Source organism: Capricornis sumatraensis, chromosome 11, assembly GCF_032405125.1.
Source record: "Capricornis sumatraensis isolate serow.1 chromosome 11, serow.2, whole genome shotgun sequence".
In the NCBI taxonomy this organism is placed as follows: domain Eukaryota; kingdom Metazoa; phylum Chordata; class Mammalia; order Artiodactyla; family Bovidae; genus Capricornis; species Capricornis sumatraensis.
In genome coordinates, this window is record NC_091079.1 from 92,386,082 (window position 1) to 92,404,250 (window position 18,169).

An 18,169-nucleotide genomic window follows, 5' to 3' on the forward strand; every position below is an offset into this window, starting at 1 on the left:
TTTCTAAGCACAAAAAAGGGAATGACAGAAATAGGGTTCTTTTGGCAGTGATTATTTTTAAAATCATGACTTAAGTCAAATATTCTGAATTTATATGAACTATTGTTAATACTATTGTTTCTAAAGGTAATTTTAATGAGATTTGATGAAGTTGGGTTTTTAAGTTGGGTTTTTAATCTTAGTTACTTTATATCTTTAAATTTTGAAGATACTGAACTTTTCTATTGATATTTTTTAGAGTAATATACTGGCAATGTAAATTTCTTTCTAGTACAATTTGATGTGAACAAATTTTTTTAGAGACTATTGCCTTATATAAAGTATAAAAGTATTATTCTATTGCAAGTTCAAATAATATTAGATATAATAGATTAGTATTACTATGCAAATTATAATATAGTTTGAGGTACATATAATTTCATATAAGAGATTGATAAAAGGAAAATCTTGCTAGGTAGGCAGATTTATTCAGTGCCTTAAATTACATGCTGGAAGAGTTAAAACTTCATTTGCTTGTAACACATTTCATTCCCAGGATTTACCAAAATATAAAATTATTTATTTTTGATAGTTTAGTAAGATGATGATGATAGCTAGTATTTATTGAATGCTTTATATGCCACATATTTAAGCTCATTTAATGCCTACCAAAACCTTAGTAGGTATAAACTTTTATTATCTATTATCACAAGCCAATTGTGTATTCAGTAATGTTACATCAGTAGCTTGAAATTGGTCATGACAGGGGACATTTAATTATGGAAATTGGCAAGTGTTCTAAATCAAGCCTGCCATCTTTGATCCCTAAGATCAGAGGTGTGTGTTTACCAGAACACCGTTAGATAGTAATTTGTGCAAGGGGTAGAATCAGGATTTGAACAAAGGCAGTTGGTTCTAGGGACCATGCTCATAAGTCTACTGAGCAGATAATACCAGTTAGATAGCTGACTTAGTGATCTCCTGAACTGTAAGTTTTAATTTATACTGTTTTTGAATATATGGTATCATGTTACAAATTTACTCTTAATGCTATTATTCTCAAGTTTTTGAGGCACTATATTGTTTCAAAAATACTATGACACAGTTAATTTTCTTTGTGCTTATGCAGTACAAATTTGGTAAACAAAATGAGCCCAGGAATATTTACATTAAACTATAAATAAGCTTGTCAGAGAAGACTTGCTTTAACATAAATTTTGTAATATTTATGATATTCAGGAAAATCAATTTTTATTTTCCTTTACTGTTTTTTTCTTCACAGCTATATTTTCTAAAAGATAACCTGCTCTAGGTTTAGAGTTTTGTTATAGTCGGTTTGTTTTTATTAATATAACATGCTAATCACATATTAAACTTTCTATGTGTTATGTCAGTCAGTCAGTCAGTTCAGTTGCTCAGTCATGTCTGACTCTTCTGCCAGCCCATGGACTGCAGCACACCAGGTCTCCCTGTCCATCACCAACTCCCAGAGCTTGCTCAAACTCATATCCATTGAGTCGGTGATGCCATCCAGCCGTCTCATTCTCTGTCGTCTCCTTCTCCTCCTGCCTTCAATCTTTCCCAGCATCAGGGTCTTTTCCAGTGAGTCAATTCTTCGCATCAGGTGGCCCAAGTACTGGAGTTTCAGCTTCAGCAGCAGTCCTTCCAATGAATATTCAGAACTGATTTCCTTTAGGATTGACTGATTGGATCTCCTTGCAGTCCAAGGGACTCTGAAGAATCTTCTCCAACACCATGGTTCAAAAGCATCAATTCTTTGGTGCTCACATCCATACATGACTACTGGAAAAACTGTAGCTTTGACTAGATGGACATTTGTCAGCAAAGTAATGTCTCTGCTTTTTAATATGCTATCTAGGTTGGTCAGAGCTTTTCTTCCAAGGAGCAAGAATCATTTAATTTCATGGCTACTGTCACCATCTGCAGTGCTTTTGGAGCCCCACAAAATAAAGTCTGCCACTGTTTCCACTGTTTCCCCATCTATTTGCCATAAAGTGATGGGACCGGATGCTATGATCTTAGTTTTTTGAATGTTGAGTTTTAAGCCAAACTTTTCACTCTCCTCTTTCTCTTTCATCAAGAGGCTCTTTACTTCTTCACTTTCTGCCATAAGGGTGGTGTCATCTGCATAACTGAGATTATTAATGTTTCTCTTGGCAATCTTGATTCTAGCTTGTGGTTCATTCAGCCCAGCATTTCACATGATGTACTCTGCATGTAAGTTAAATAAGCAGGGTGACAATATACAGCCTTGATGTACTCCTTTCACAATTTGGAACCAGTCCATTGTTCCATGTCCAGTTCTAACTTGTTTCTTGACCTGCATAGAGATTTCTCAGGCGGCAGGTAAAGTGGTCCGATATTCCTGTCTCTTAAAGAATTTCTCACAGTTTATTGTGATCTACACAGCGAAAGACTTTGGTGTAATCAATAAAGCAGAAGTAGATGTTTTTCTGGAATTCTCTTGCTTTTTTGATGATCCAGCAGATGTTGGCAATTTGATCTCTGGTTCCTCTGCTTGAACATCTGAAAGTTCACAGCTCATGTACTGTTGAAGCCTTGCTTGGAGAATTTTGAGCATTACTTTGCTAGCATGTGAGGTGAGTGCAGTTGTGCAGTAGTTTGAACATTCTTTGACATTGCCCTTCTTTGGGATTGGAATGAAAACTGACTTTTCCAGTCCTGTGGCCACTGCTAAGTTTTCCAGGTTTGCTGACACATTGAGTGCAGCACTTTCACAGCATCATCTTTTAGGATTTGAAATAGCTCAACTGGAATTCCATCACCTCCACTAGCTTTGTTCGTAGTGATGCATCCTAAGACCCACTTGACTTCACATTCTAGGATGTCTGGCTCTAGGTGAGTGATCACACCATTGTGGTTATCTGGGTCACGAAGGTCTTTTTTGTACAGTTCTGTGTTTTCTTGCAACTTCTTCTTAATATCTTGTGCTTCTGTTAGGTCCATACCATTTCTGTCCTTTATTGTGCCCATCTTGGCATGAAATGTTCCCTTGATATCTCTGATTTTCTTGAAGAGATTTCTAATCTTTCCCATTCTGTTGTTTTCTTCTATTTCCTTGCACTGATTACTGAGGAAGGCCTTCTTATCTCTTCTTGCTATTCTTTGGAACTCTTCATTAAAATGTGTATATCTTTCCTTTCTCCTTTGCATTTAGTTTCTGTTCTTTTCTCAACTATAAGGCCTCCTCAGACAACCATTTTGCATTTTTGCATTTCTTTTTCATGAGGATGGTCTTGATCACTACGTTCTGTACAGTGTCACAAACCTCCATCCATAGTTCTTCAGGCACTGTATTTTTCAGATCTAATCCCTTGAATCTGTTTGTCACTTCCACTGTGTAATTGTAAGCGATTTGATTTAGGCCATACATGAATGGTCTAGTGGTTTTCCCTAGTTTCTTCAACTGGGAGCTGACTATGGCTCAGATCATGAATTCCTTATTGCCAAGTGTTATGTAGTATCTATGTTAATAATTTATGTTTATAATCATCCCAAGGTACTCTAAGATTCTGATGTACGCTACATTCTCAGATAGATTTTTTTAGTATATTTAAGTAATTTTATGTTTTTCTAGTTTCCTGAAAACAGTTTAAAACATGTTTTATGACATTGCAATTAGAATTCCTCATATTAGTAGCTTTCAGAAGATTTTCACTATTTGTTACTTTATATTTCTATGCATCTTAGTAGATTACTCATATAATCAGTAAAATTATAATAGAACAAAATAGTTCATGCATTTGTCAGTGGTACTTCTTAAAATATAGGATCTTCTTTTATCTAAGGGATTTCTTACCCTTTAGCTTGAGTTGGCAAGCTTAAGCTTAGGATACAAAACAAAAAGGAAAAAAATAAATGTTTCTTAGCCCAGACATTTACAAAAAGCAACCAACACAAAGAAAATGTGGTGGCATATTTATGTCTTGATTTGATACATCGATGTTATTTATAGTTTAATTTATTTCAGAGAGTATTAAATTTAGCTTAAAGAAGAGCCCTACTGTATAGGAACTTTGAACAAGGAGCTCTGCTCAAGATTTTGTGGCAGCCTGGATCAGAGGGGAGTTTGGGGGAGAATGGATACATGGATATTTATGGCAGAGTCCCTTTGCTGTCCTCCTGAAACTACCACAGCATTGTCAATCAGCCGTACTTCAAAATAAAATAAAAAATTTAAAAGAAAATGGAGAGGAGAAAGATGTCATCGTGAAGGGAAAATTAGCATGGGGGGGCGGGGATGAAGCACATGTTAAGGTTGAAAGAGTAAAGTATCATGTTGTTCTTGTTGTTCAGTAGCTAAGTCATGTCCAGCTCTTTGCGACCCCATGGACTGCAGCGTGCCAGAGTCTTGTCTCATTTCTGGATTTTCTGTCTTGTTCCACTGATCTATATTTCTAGTTTTGTGCCAGTACCATACTGTTTTGATGATTGTAGCTTTGTAATATAGTCTGTAGTCAGGGAGCTTGATTCCTCTAGCTCTTTTTCTTTCTTAAGATTGCTTTGACTATTTGGGGTCAAACTTCTTTTCCAATTTGGATTCCCTTTACTTCTTTTTCCTCTTTGATTGCTGTAGGTTAGACTTCCAAAACTGTGTTGAATGAATGTGGCAGTAGTGGACATCCTTCTGTTGTTCCTGATCTGGAGGGAATGCTTTCAGCTTTCCACCATTGAATATGATGCTAGCTATCAGTTTCTCATATATGACCTTTATTATATTGAGGTATGTACCCTCTGTGCCCACTTTCTGGAGATTTTTTACATAAATGAGTGCTGAATTTTGTCAAAAGCTTTTTCTGCATCTATTGAGATGATCATATGTTTTTCACTTTTCAGTTTGTTGATATGGTGAATCACATTGATTGATTTGCAGATGTTGAAAAATCCTTGCATCCCTGGGATGAATCCCATTTGATCATGTATTTTAATGTATTGTTTAATATGGATTGCTGTTATCTTGTTGAGGATTTTTGCATCTATATTCAGCAGTGATATAAGCTTGTAAATTTCTTTTTTTGAAGGTATCTTTGTCTGCTTTTGGTATCAGGGTGATGGTGGCCTCACAAAATGAGTTTGGAAGTTTTCCTTTCTCTGCAGTATTTTGGAACAGTTTCAGAAGGGTAGGTGTCAACTCTTCTCTAAATGTTTGGTAAAATTCACCTGTGAAGCTGTCAGGTCCTGGACTTTTGTTTTTTGGGGAGGTTTTTAATCACAGTTTCAATTTTAGCACTTGTGAGTAGTCTGTTCATATTTTCTGTTTCTCCCAGGTTCAGTCTAGGGAGATTGTGCCTTTCTGAGAATTTGTCTGTTTCTTCCAGATTGTCCAATTTATTGGCCCATAGTAGTTTCTTGTGACACTTGCTTTTCTATGGAATCAGTTGTAATTTCTTCTCTTTCATTTCTTATCTTATTGATTTGAGTCCACTCTCTTATTTTTCTAGATGAATCTGACTAAAAATTTATCAATTTTGTTTATTTTTTCAAAGAACCAGCTTTTAGTTTCATTGATCTTTGCAGTTGTTTTCTTTTTCTCTATTTCATTTATTTCTGTTCTAATCTTTATGATTTTTTTACTTCTAGTAACTTTAGATTTTGTTTATTCTTTTCTCTGATTGTTTTAGGTGTAATGTTACATTGTTTACTTGAGGTTTTTCTTGTTTCTTGAGGTAAGATTGTATTGCTATAAACTTCTCCCTTAGAATGGCTTTTGCTGCTTCCTGTAAGTATTGAACTGTTGTGCTTTTGTTTTCATTTGTCTCTAAGTATTTTTATTTCCACCTTGATTTCTTTAGTGATCCTTTGGTTGTTTTGTAGCATATTGTTTGGCTGCCGTGTGTTTTGTTTTTTTAGATTTTTTTTAATATAGTTTATTTCTAGTCTCAGCATTTTGATCAGACAAGATGCTTGATTGTGATTTTCTTAAATTTACTAACGCTTGCCCTGTGGCCCAGCTTGTGATCAGTCCTGGAGAATATGCCTGTGCACTTGAGAAAAATGTGTAGTCTGCTGCTTTGGGATGGAATGCTCTATAAAGATCAAAAAAGCCCAGCTCAGCTGAAGTGTCATTTAAGCCCTTTGATTCCTTGTTAGTTTTCTGTCCAGATGATCAGTCCATTGATGAAAGTGGGTTATTAAAGTCCTGCGCTATGATTGTGTTACTGTTAGTGTCTTCCCTTATGGTTGTTAATATTTGCCTTACATATTGAGGTGATCCTACTTTGGGTACATATATAGGTATTTATAAGTGTTAAATCCTCTTGGATTGAATATTGATAATTGTTAAATCCTCTTGGATTGAACCTTTGATCATTATGTAATGTCCTTTGTCTCTTATAACCATCTTTTTTAAAAAGTCTGTTTTGTCTGATATGAGTATTGCTACACCAGCTTTCTTATGATATCCATTCAGTTCAGTCAGTTCAGTTCAGTTCAGTCGCTCAGTCATGTCCGACTCTTTGTGACCCCATGAATCGCAGCACGCCAGGCCTCCCTGTCCATCACCATCTCCTGGAGTTCACTCAGACTCATGTCCAGATTTCCATTAGTGTGGAATACTTTCTTCTCATCTCCTTACTTTCAGTCTGTAAGCATTCCTAGATCTGAGGTGGGTCTCTTGTAGACAGCTGTATATATTGGGTCTTGTTTTTTTATCTACCCAGCAGTGTATGTCTTTTGGTTGGTGCATTTAGTCTGTTTACATTAAGGTAATTATTGATATGTGTGACCCTATTACCGTTTTCTTAATTGATTTTGGGTTTATTTTTTGTAAGTCTTTTCATTCTCTTGTGTTTCCTGACTAAAGAAGTTCTTTAGCATTTGTTGTAAAGCTGGTTTAGTGTTGCTGAATTCTCTTAACATTTGTCTGTAAAGCTTTTGATTTCTGTATTAAATCTGGATGAGAGTAGAATATTCTGGGTTGTAGGTTCTTCCCTTTCATCACTTTGAATATATTGTATCATTCCCTTCTGGCTTGTAGAATTTCTTTTGAGAAATCAACTGATAACCTTACAGGAGTTCCCTTGTGTATTATTTATTATTTTTCCCTTATAGCTTTTAATATTGTATCTTTATCTTTAATCTTTGTTTACTGTGTGTCTTTGTGTGTTCCTCCTTGGCTTTATCCTGCCTGGGACTCTCTGTGCTTCCTGGATTTTGTTGACTATTTCCTTTCCCATGTTAGGGAAGTTTTCCACTGTTATCTCTTCAGATATTTTCTCTGGTCCTTTAGCTTTCTCTTCTCCTTGTGGAACACCTATAATGTGAATGTTGGTATGTTTAATGCTGTCCCAGAGGTCTCTTAGGCTAGCCTGTCATCATTTTTTTAAATTATTTTTTCTAAATTCTTTTTTGCAGCAAGATTTCCACCATTCTATCCTTGACATCACTTATCTGTTCTTCTGCATCAGTTATTCTGCTATTGAATCCTTCTAGTGTATTATTCATCTCTGTGTTTGTTCTTGAGTTCTTCTAGGTCTTTGGTAAACATTTCTTGCATTTTCTCTATTCTTTTCCAAGATCCTGAATCATCCTCACTATCACTATCCTGAATTCTTTTTCTGTAAGGTTGCCTATCTCCACTTCATTCAGTTGTTTTCTGGGAATTTATCTTGTTCCTTCATCTGGGATCTAATCCTAATTCTTTTCATTTTTATTAGCTTTCTATGATTGTGTTTCTCATTCTGTACCTGCAGGACTGTAATTCTTGCTTCCTCAGTCTGCCCTTTGCTGGATGAGGCTAAGAGGATTCTGCAAACTTCTGATGGGAGGGACTGGCTGTAGGAAATATCTGGGTCTTGCTCTGGTGGGCAGAGCCTGCTCACTAAACCTTTAATACAGTTGTCTGCTCGTGGGTGAGGCTGTACTCCCTCCCTGTTAGTTGTTTGGCCCAATGTGACCCAGCCCTGGAGTCTGCAGGGTCTGTGGTAGGGCTGATGGTGACTTCCAAGAGGACTTAGACTACCAAGGAACACCTCTTATGTCTGCCGCCGCCAGTGCCCTCATCCCCGCAGTGAGCCCCTGCCAACCCACACCTCAGGAGACCCTCAGATACTCCCGGGGAGGTCTGGCTCAGTGTCTTGTGGGGTCACTGCTCCTTTGTCCTCGGTCCTGGTGAACACAAGGTTTTGTTTGTGCCCTCCAAGAGCCGAGTCTCTGTTTCCCCAGTCCTGTGGAAGTCCTGCAGTCAGATCCTTCAGGCCTTCAATGTCAGATTCCCTGGGATCTCCTAGTCCATTTCCTAGATCCCCAGGTGGGAATCCTAATCTGGGCCTAGAACTTTCACGGCTGTGTGGGACCTTCTTTGGTATTATTGTTCTCCAGTTTGAGGGTCATCTGTCTGGTGGTTGTGGGAGTTTGATTTCATTGTGATTGTGCCCCTCCTGTCATCTCATTACAGCTTCTCTGTTGGACATGGAGTACCTTTCTTTGGGGGATTCCAGCATCCTTTTGTCAATGATTGTTCAAAACATAGTTGTGATTTTTTATCCTCACCCAGGAGATCTCACTGTTGCTTCTTGACCCACATGCAGGTTTCACAGGAGATGAGTAAGGTAGTCTGGTACTCCCATCTCTTTAAGAATTTTCCATGGTTTGTTCTGAGCCACACAATCAAAGGCTTTAGCATAGTCAGTGAAGCAGAAATAAAGCTATCTCTGGAGCTCCTCCCTTGCTTTCTCCATTATTCAAATGAATGTTGGCAATTTGATCTCTGGTTCCTCTGCCTCTTCAAAACCCAGCTTATACATCTGGAAGTTTTCAGTTCATGTACTGCTTTAGCCTAAGGTGAAGGATTTTCAGCATAACCTTGCTGTCCTGTGACATAAACACAGTTGTACAGTAGTTAGAACACTTTCTGGCATTGCCCTTCCTCGGGATTGGAATGAAAACCGACCTTTTCCAGTCCTGAGAGTAGCCACTGCTGAGTTTTCAAAATATGCTGACATATTGAGTGCAACACTTGAACAGAACTCAGTCTAAACCCTTTCAGGATTTTAAATCACTCAGCTAGAATTCCGTCACCTCCAGTAGATTGTTCATAGTAGTGCTTCCTAAGGCTTAGTGAAAGTCTCTCAGTCGTGTCCAACTCTTGGCAACCCCACAGACTGTACAGTCCATGGGATTCTCCAGGCCAGATTACTGGAGTGGGTAGCCTTTTCCTTCTCCAGGGGATCTTCCCGACTCAGGAATCGAACCGGTATCTCCTGCATTGCAGGCAGATTCTTTACCAACTGAGCTATCAGGGAAGTCCCTCCTAAGGCTTACTTGACTTCATACTCCAGGATGTCTGGCTCTAGGTCAGTGATCACACCATCATGGTTATCCAAGTCATTAAGACCTTTTTTGTCTAATTCTGTGTATTCTTGCCACCTCTTCTTAATTTCTTCTGCTTTTGTTAGGTCCTTTCCATTTCTGTCCTTTATTGTGTCCATCTTTGCATGAAATGTTCCCTGGATAGCTCCAGTTTTCTTAAAGAGATCTCTAGTCTTTCTGATGCTATTATTTTCCTCTGTTGCTTTGCACTCTTCATTTAAGGGGGTCTTATCTCTCCCTGCTGGCTTCCCTGGTGGCTCAGAGGGTAGAATGTCTGCCTGCAAGGTGGGAGACTTGGGTTTGATCCCTGGGTTGGGAAGATCCCCTGGAGAAGGAAATGGCACACCACTCCAGTACTCTTGCCTGGAGAATCCAATGGACGGAGGAGCCTGGTGCATGGGATTGACAAAGAATCAGACACGACTGAGCGATTTCACTGTCTCTCCCTGCTATTATCTGGAACTCTGCATTCAGATGGATATATCTTTCCCTTTCTCCTTTTGCTTTTGCTTTTCTTCTTTCCTCAGCAATTTGTAAAGCCTTCCCAGACAACCACTTTGCCTTCTTGTATTTCTTTTTCTTTGGGATGGTTTTGGATACTGCCTCCTATACAGTGTCACCAACCTCTGTCCATAGTTCTTTAAGCACTCTGTCTGCCAGATCTGATGCCTTGAATCTACTCACTACCACTACTATATAATCATGAGGGATTTGATTTAGGTTATACTTGAATGGCCTAGTGGTTTTCTCTACTTTTCAATTCAACCCTGAGTTTTGCAATAAGGAACTCATGATCTGAGCCACAGTCAGTTCCAGGTCCTGTTTTTGCTGACTGTATAGAGCTTCTGCATCTTTGGGTACAAAAAACATATTTAGCCTGATTCTGGTATTGACTGTCTCATGATGTCCAAATGTAGAATTGTCTCTCGGGTTGTGGAAAGTGTGTGTGCTGTGACCAGCGAGTTCTCTTCACAAAACTCTGTTTGCCTTCGTCCTACTTCATTTTGTACTCCAAGGCCAACCTTGCCTGTTTCTCCAAATATGTCTTGACTTCCTACTTTTGCATTCTAATCCCTTGTGATGAAAAGGACATCTTTTTTAGTGTTAATTCTAGAAGGTATTATAGGTGTTCATTGAACTGGTCAACTTCAGCTTCTTCAGCCTCAGTGTTTGGGGCATAGACTTTGATTGCTGTGGTGTTGAATGGTTTGCCTTGGAAACAAACCAAGATCATTCTGTTGTTTTTGAAACTGCACCACAGTACTGCATTTTGGACTATTTTGTTGACTATGAGGGCTACTTCATATCTTCCAGGGGATTCTTGCCCACAGTAGTAGCTCTAATGGTCACCTGAATTAAATTTGCCCATCCCCCTCCATTTTAGTCACTGATTCCGACGCTGTAATGTTCACTCTTGCCATCTCCTACTTGACCATGTCCAGTTTACCTTGATTCGTTGACCTAATGGGCTTCCCTGGTGGCTCAGATGGTAAAAAAAAAAACCTGCCTGCAGTGCATGCAACCCAGGCTTAATCCTTGGGTGAAGTAGGTCCCCTGAAGAAGGGAATGGCTGCCCACTCCAGGATTCTTGCCTGAAAACATCCATGCACAGAGGAGCTTGATGGGCTACAGTTCATAGGGTCAAAAAACCTTCAAAGTTCCTGTGCAATATTCTTTATTGTGTTGGACTTTACTTTCACCACCAGACACATCCACAGCTAAGCACCGTTTCTGCTTTGGCCAGCCTCTTAAGTCTTTCTGGAGCTATTTCATTGCCCTTTACTCTTCCCCAGAAGCATACTGGACACCTTCAAACCCGGGGAGCTCATCTTTCATTTCATATCTTTTTGTCTTTTCATACTGTTTATGGGGTTCTCCTGGCAAGAATACTGGAGTGGTTTGCTATTTCCTGCTCCAGTGGACCATCAGGTAGTACTCTTCACTGTCATCCGTCATCTTGAGAGGCCCTGCATGGCATGGCTCATAGCTTTATTGAGTTACACAAGCCCCTTTGCCATGACAGAGCTATATGATCCATGAAGGAGTTAGTATCATAAGGTTCCTCATACTTGGTAGAAGTAAGCCACAAATTTGCCTCCCAATATAGTCACCTAAGCCACCCAGAGAGAATCCAGAATGTCCATAACATTAGAGCAGTACCACATAGATATTCAGAGGAAGGCACAACTCTTCATTGTACTGAAATCCAACATAGATTCCATGGTTTGGCAACTTAGTCTTTTCCGTATATTTTTGTATGTATTCATCAACCAAAACCCAGTCCTGGATAAATCCAAGTTTTGATCTGCTTTTACACCTGCTCTTTTGGGGAAGTAATGCATCCAAGCAGACCGGTGATATTTAATTCACAGTTGCAAGCCTTCAGCTGGTTTCTCAACATGCCGTATATTCTGTTCCTTCATCTTCCCATTTCCGCATTTTTCTTGATGACTTTCAAACTTATCCTCACTCCCCTCACAAATTTTTCCTCCTGCCCCAACTTCCTTCTTCATTCGCAACAGATTGCCTTTCTTGCTTAACAGAAAAATCAAAAGCCTTCAAATGAGAAACCCCTCAATTTACAGCTATGAAATCTCCTAACCTTCTTATGTTCTGCTTATACTCTCGGCCTGCTTTTCAGTTAACAGTGGAAGAAATCACTTTCTGTGTGCCTTCTTGTATAAGGCTGTCTTTCTACTTGTTTGATTCTTTTGTTTTAGTAGGGAAACTGTAAAAAGGTTTTGTTGTGTATTATTTTAACACTTCACTGGGCTGTTAGGAAGAGTCAGTATAAATTTCTAAGCCCTGGGCTCCAGAAAGGCATCTGGAGAAAATCCCATGTAAAGATGTAGGCAATTCACCCTTGAGGGGAACCTGAAAAACTTTTTCACTAGTTCTAAACTTAATTTCTATGGCTTTGCCAAATCCTTCCCTCAAGCTTTCATCTCTAAGCTTCTCTAAATCAGATACACTTTCCAGTTCTCATCTTAGCAAGCTAAGACTCATGACTGTGCTTTTTAAAAACATTTTCTTCTCTTAGCTTCTTTGACACCACTATCTTGAGCTTTTTCACTGTTTTCCTGGCTCATTTATCAGCACCTCCTCCTTTTACTCCTAACTTGGTCCTCCTCAAGACTCTAGCCAAAGCTTTTTAGTCTCACTCTGAAAACTTTTCTTCTTGGCAAATGCAGTTACTATGGTGGCTACTATTATTAAGGACATTGTGAGGGCTCCTTAATATGCATCTTCAGCTTAGTCTTCTTTCCATACCTTTAGACCCATTCACCGAATTGCTTCGGATATCTAATTGGCACCTCAAATTCAGCATATCCAGAGCAGAACTTAGCATCTCATTCACACGCTCTCCCAACTAGGTAACTAACTAACATTTTTCCATCTCTTTTTATGGTATTACCATCCACATAGTATCAGACTTAGGGTGTTCAATAAGTATAACTACATTTTTCAGAGAGATAACATATTAGAGAACAATGACAAGATTTAAAGGCCTATGTTTAAAATAACTGATTTGAAGGGAACCCTTCTGCAGTGTTGCTGGGAATATAAATTGGTACAGCCACTATGGAGAACAACATGCATGCCAAGTTGCTTCCATCACGTCTGACTCTTTGTGACCCCATGGACCGTGCCCCACCAGGCTCCTCTGTCCATGGGATTCTCCAGGCAAGAATACTGGAGTGGGTTGCCATGCCCTCCTCCAGGGGATCTTCCTGACCCAGAGGTTGAACTCAAATCTCTTAACATCTCCTGCATTAGCAGGCGAGTTCTTTACCACTAGCGCCATCTGGGAAGCCCAGAAAACAGTATAGAGGTTTCTTAAAAACCTTAAAACTACCATATGCTCTAGCAATCCCATTCCTGGGCATATATACATAGAAAACCATAATCCAAAAGTATACATGCACCCCGTTCATTGCAGCACTCTTTACAATAGCCAAGACATGGAAGCAACCCAGATGTCCATTGACAGAGGGATGGATAAAGAAAATGTGGTACATATATATCCTGAAATACTATTCAGCCATACAAAGAATGAAACAATGCTGTTTGCAGCAACATAAATGGACCTAGAGATGATCATACTAAGTGAAGTAAGTCAGAGAAAGACAAATATGTATTCCTCATGCTGCTGCCACTGCTGCTAAGTCACTTCAGTCATGTCCGACTGTGCGACCCCATAGACAGCAGCCCACCAGGCTCCGCCGTCCGTGGGATTCTTCAGGCAAGAACACTGGAGTGGGTTGCCATCTCCTTCTCCAATGCATGAAAGTGAAAAGTGAAAGTGAAGTCACTCAGTCGTGTCCAACCCTCAGCGACCACATGGACTGCAGCCCACCAGGCTCCTCCGTCCATGGTATTTTCCAGGCAAGAGTACTGGAGTGGAGTGCCATTGCCTTCTCTAATATTCCTCATATGTGGAATTTAATTTAAAAAAAAGATGCAATAAACTTATTTACAAAACGGAAACAGACTTACAGACATTGAAAACAAACTTAGAGTTACAAAAGAGGAGATGAGTAGAGGATAAATCAGGAGCTTGGGATGAACACACACACACTGCTGTATATAAGGTAGATAACCTACTGTTCAGCACAGGAAACTACTCAGCATTCTTTGGTAACCTGTGTGAGAAAAGAATCTAAAAAAGAATGAATAGATACCCAAAACGAACACAATACTGTAAATCAACTATAATAAAATTAAAAAAAGAAAAAAATTTAAATATGGGTGAAAAATTAATTATCTTTGTCTCCTGTAGCATAAAAAATAAGATTAAATAACTACTTTGCTTAGAATTGTATTGAGAAATGAGTACTCACTTAATGTACATCTCTTGTACAAGTTCCAGGTTCCCTCATCACCTTCCGCCTCCACCCTCAACATTTGTACCTGGAGTATTTCTCCCATAAAAGTATAGGTAGGCTTAATTGAAACAGTATTGTATTTCAGGATCACTATGCTTAGAGCAGCTTTTGAAAGCGTGTTGAAACATTAAACAACATCTACTGAGAATATTTTGCTCCAAACCCTGAAGAACTGCTTTACAAATGAACTTTGGAATAAATATCATTTAGAAGATGTAGACTGCTTAGACAGTCATTGTGCTGAATTGTGTGTAGAATGTTTAAGTACAGAGGGAGCACAGCCTCTGGACAGCGGGAGAAGCCCATGTGGTCTAAAGGCGCTTGAAATCAGATCACTAAGTGAGCGGCTGAACGGAGACTACAGCCTGGGGTGCTTTTTCTATTCCTTTTACTGGAATTTTTCCCCTTACCATGTTCTGTGTTTTTAGTTTGAAAAGTGTAGACAATTTCATGTTCACAATCTCTTGTTAATTTCTTTTAAAGCTTATTGGCATTTCATTTTTCAAATGTTTTAATATTTTTAATTTCAGCTGCACCAGGTAGGTCATTTGCAAATGGTAGTGTTTCTAAGTCAACTTAAAAATACCTACAGACATTTATAGTTTTGCACAGAAGTAATACTACATTAATTACATTAACAAAGTTTAGCCAACTTTATCTCTATTGTAGAAATATATTTTTTTTTATTCCTTGAAGGAAACTTTTTGATACAAAGAAAGAAACTTGACATGTATCAAACACACATCACTTAATATGGACTAAAAGGGATATATGCTTGCTTTGTGTTAACCTGATACTGTATTATGAACACCCCGTAGATTTTGGCCCTCCACACCCAGCAGACAAAAGAATAAATAAATAACACCTTTGTGTAAACTATTTAAAAATGTTACCTTACTGTATTTGAAAACTGTCCTGTTTGAAACATTTCTGACGATATTTATTGGCTTAGAAATGTTCTGCCTTTTTACTGTGTAAAACGTTGTTAACTGTAATGTTTTATTTTTATTCACAGATTATTATAAATATCCTGTTTGAAACATTTCTAAGACAATATTTATTGGCTTAGAAAGTTCTCCCTTTTTACTATGTAAAATATTATTAACTGTAATTTTTATTTTTATTCACAGATTATTATAAGTATAGGCCTCATGTTTTATGTAGTTCATCGAGCTCAAGTGGAATTGAATGCAGCTATTGTAGCTTGCGAAATGGAACTGAAAACCTCTCTGGTTAAAGGCAATCAACCAAATATCAGTGGCTCTTCATTCTACAAGAGGACCCTAACATTTTCTGGAGATGGAATCAATATTGTATGATTCTAATGAAATGTGTAATTGTCAAGAGCCTAGTGTGCTGTCTGAGATCTAGCAATTCCCTTACTGCTGGGCAGGGATGCAAGTTTTAATTGTATTATGGCACACACACACACAGACACTCACACACACAAATGACTAGTTTTTAAATTGCACATTTTTTAAAAACAGGAATCATTTTCCGGATACGTAAGTGTAAATGTAGATGCAATTTTGGCTGCAGTTCTTCATCATTTATTATGCCCATAGTGGCCTATAAGTCTGCACTTTAGGTTTTGGGTTTTGTTTTTTTTTTTTCATTATTTTCTTTATGAGTACTTATGAACAGAAAAATAATCCAAATATTTTTCTGCTTAGTGTCTTCATTTATAAAGACTATGAGTAAAAGTATGCAATTTTAAATGTATAATATTATTGGATGTTCTTTGCTTTCATAGTGTTTTCAGAAAGGGTAAATGATGTCTTGTTTTGTTTTTTTAAATGTTTTAGTTGGAACCACTTTGCTTTCCTTTTCCTTGCTAGTTAGAAAATAGACATGAACTTTTGTTTAAATGTATTTTTGCAGGGATCAAATTGTTACACCTATACACACAAGTTTAAATCCTACATTGTGGGACTGAAGTGCTCTTAAGATACCTTTTTTAATTTTTGCTGTGTAATATGCAAAGCGAAAGGGAAATTATTTAATGAGTAGTGTCTCAAATTAGAACTTGTGTTCTAATTTCACGCCATTGGTTTTAGCCTCCTTAGGTCTTCCATCAAAGGGCTGTCCTATTACAGTCTTACTGAAAATTTTATTAAACTTCTTTTCTTTTTGTATTCATTATTAGGCTTTGAAATAAAGATGTTATTCCTTTAAAGTGGTGGGCTTGCAATCACTGAAGATGTCACTCTGGTGGCCTTGTTTGATCAAAATGCCTATCTAAAAAATTGAGCTTTAAAATCAGGTTTATAATTCTGTTGAAGTACATATATATTTGTCCCCATAGTCTTCAGCTTTAAAACTGTACGTAATGTTATCTTGATGCCCAGATTTGTATTATTATATTTGCCCTACTATAGAGTAGGCTTATTTTGTTTGCTTTTTGGTACTTATTTTCCTCTGATAAGACTCAGGAATTCTGAAATGTGAAATTAAGTCTCAGTTCTTTTTCCTGTAGAATGAATTGAGTATATTTATTAATAGTACTTATGTGTATAGAATATAATAATTTGGTATATGATTCATATGATATTCATTTATCACCTTATAATTTTAAAGTAGCTTAATTGTGATCTTAATGATTAGTTTATTTTACAGTGGAGATTATCGATATAAATGCAGATTTTTCTGGTAAGTATCTGTTTTTTAGCTATGAAGGTGCCACCTTATCAGACACCTCCCATTTGCCTTTTCATTAGGGTAAAATCTTTGCCCTGATTTACTAAAGTGCAAAAGATTTATTTAGAAGCAATTATTTTAATTTTATGCTACGGATGCATTTAATCATTTTAGTATATAAATTTTTGCCCTGTTGCAGATATAATTATTTCCCTTTCCTTCATAATGAATAAGTTTTCTCACCTTTGAATAACACTGAAGTTTGTTTTTATGTCTGTACCAAGTTCTTCTTGGTATAGTCCAGATGATTTTATAGGGACCTGGGTCTATAGCAGTCAACTGACCTAGAAATCTTTCCTTCTTTTATTGATAGAAAAATACCATTGAAATGTTGTTATTCTTTTTTAAATCCTAATTAATTGTTTAGTTCCTTTAATAATTATTTTAGTTTAATTATCTGAATAAACAGTGATTTGATTTATTCTTGTCTAACTTGAAAATATTTATCTTGTGCTTTCTGTTTTAGTTTTTTTTATAAAGAAATTAATAATTTAAGATCACTACTTTCATACACTTGTATTACACTTCATGTATTTTGAAGTGCATTTATTTACTTTGGCATTTTGTAACTTGAATAATTTTGCCAAATGAAAAACTTTTGGTAGTTTGTCATGAGTTTTTCCAACTGTTGCATTTTGCTTAGTACTTAAATATGTAAAGGTAAAAGAGAAGTAATTTTTCTATATTCTGCCAACATGATTTTATATAATAAAGTCATCCATTTTTACTTAAAATAGTATGGATGTACTATTTTTAAAACATTAATCTAAAACTGCAGTTTTCCTTTTGTTCATCATTTCCAGCCTCCACATAAACTGTTATCCCTTATAATCATGCTATTTGATAGCTACATTTGGTTGCTGGTTTTTTATTAATATATGTGCTGTCTATAAATTATACAAAACATGCTGTATTGTACAAAACATATACAATGTTATATTCTTTCCATCTTTAACCCCACATGCCATATTTCTGGCAGCAACAAATTTCTATAGGTTCCTTTTATGTTGCCCTAATATTGCCTCCAGTCATAGAGTATATATTAATACATATATTATATATTGGATTTCTTAAATATATATACATACATAAAAATAATATATATATTGGATTTTTTATTTCTCAAGTCATTTAAAGTACAGTTAAAGTTGCTTTATGCTTATTTTTAAAAGCACGCAATACACTTGTTTCAAACCTTTTGAAAGATAAGTGCTGTTTTTAATTCTTTGGACCTTTTCCTTAGTTTTCCACATTTT

General features: G+C 37.1%; 1 protein-coding gene across 2 annotated transcripts in view; it reads left to right on the forward strand.

Annotated features, from left to right (window-relative positions):
• Window positions 1-17,911, forward strand: part of TMEM64 (transmembrane protein 64) — a 35,321-nt gene extending 17,410 nt beyond the window's left edge. For both annotated transcript variants that reach the window (XM_068983797.1, XM_068983798.1), the window contains one exon: window positions 15,347-17,911. In XM_068983797.1, the coding sequence (XP_068839898.1) occupies window positions 15,347-15,535 (189 nt within the window). In that variant the 3' untranslated portion in view covers window positions 15,536-17,911. The remainder of the gene's footprint in view (window positions 1-15,346) is intronic.
• Window positions 17,912-18,169: the final 258 nt, after the last annotated feature.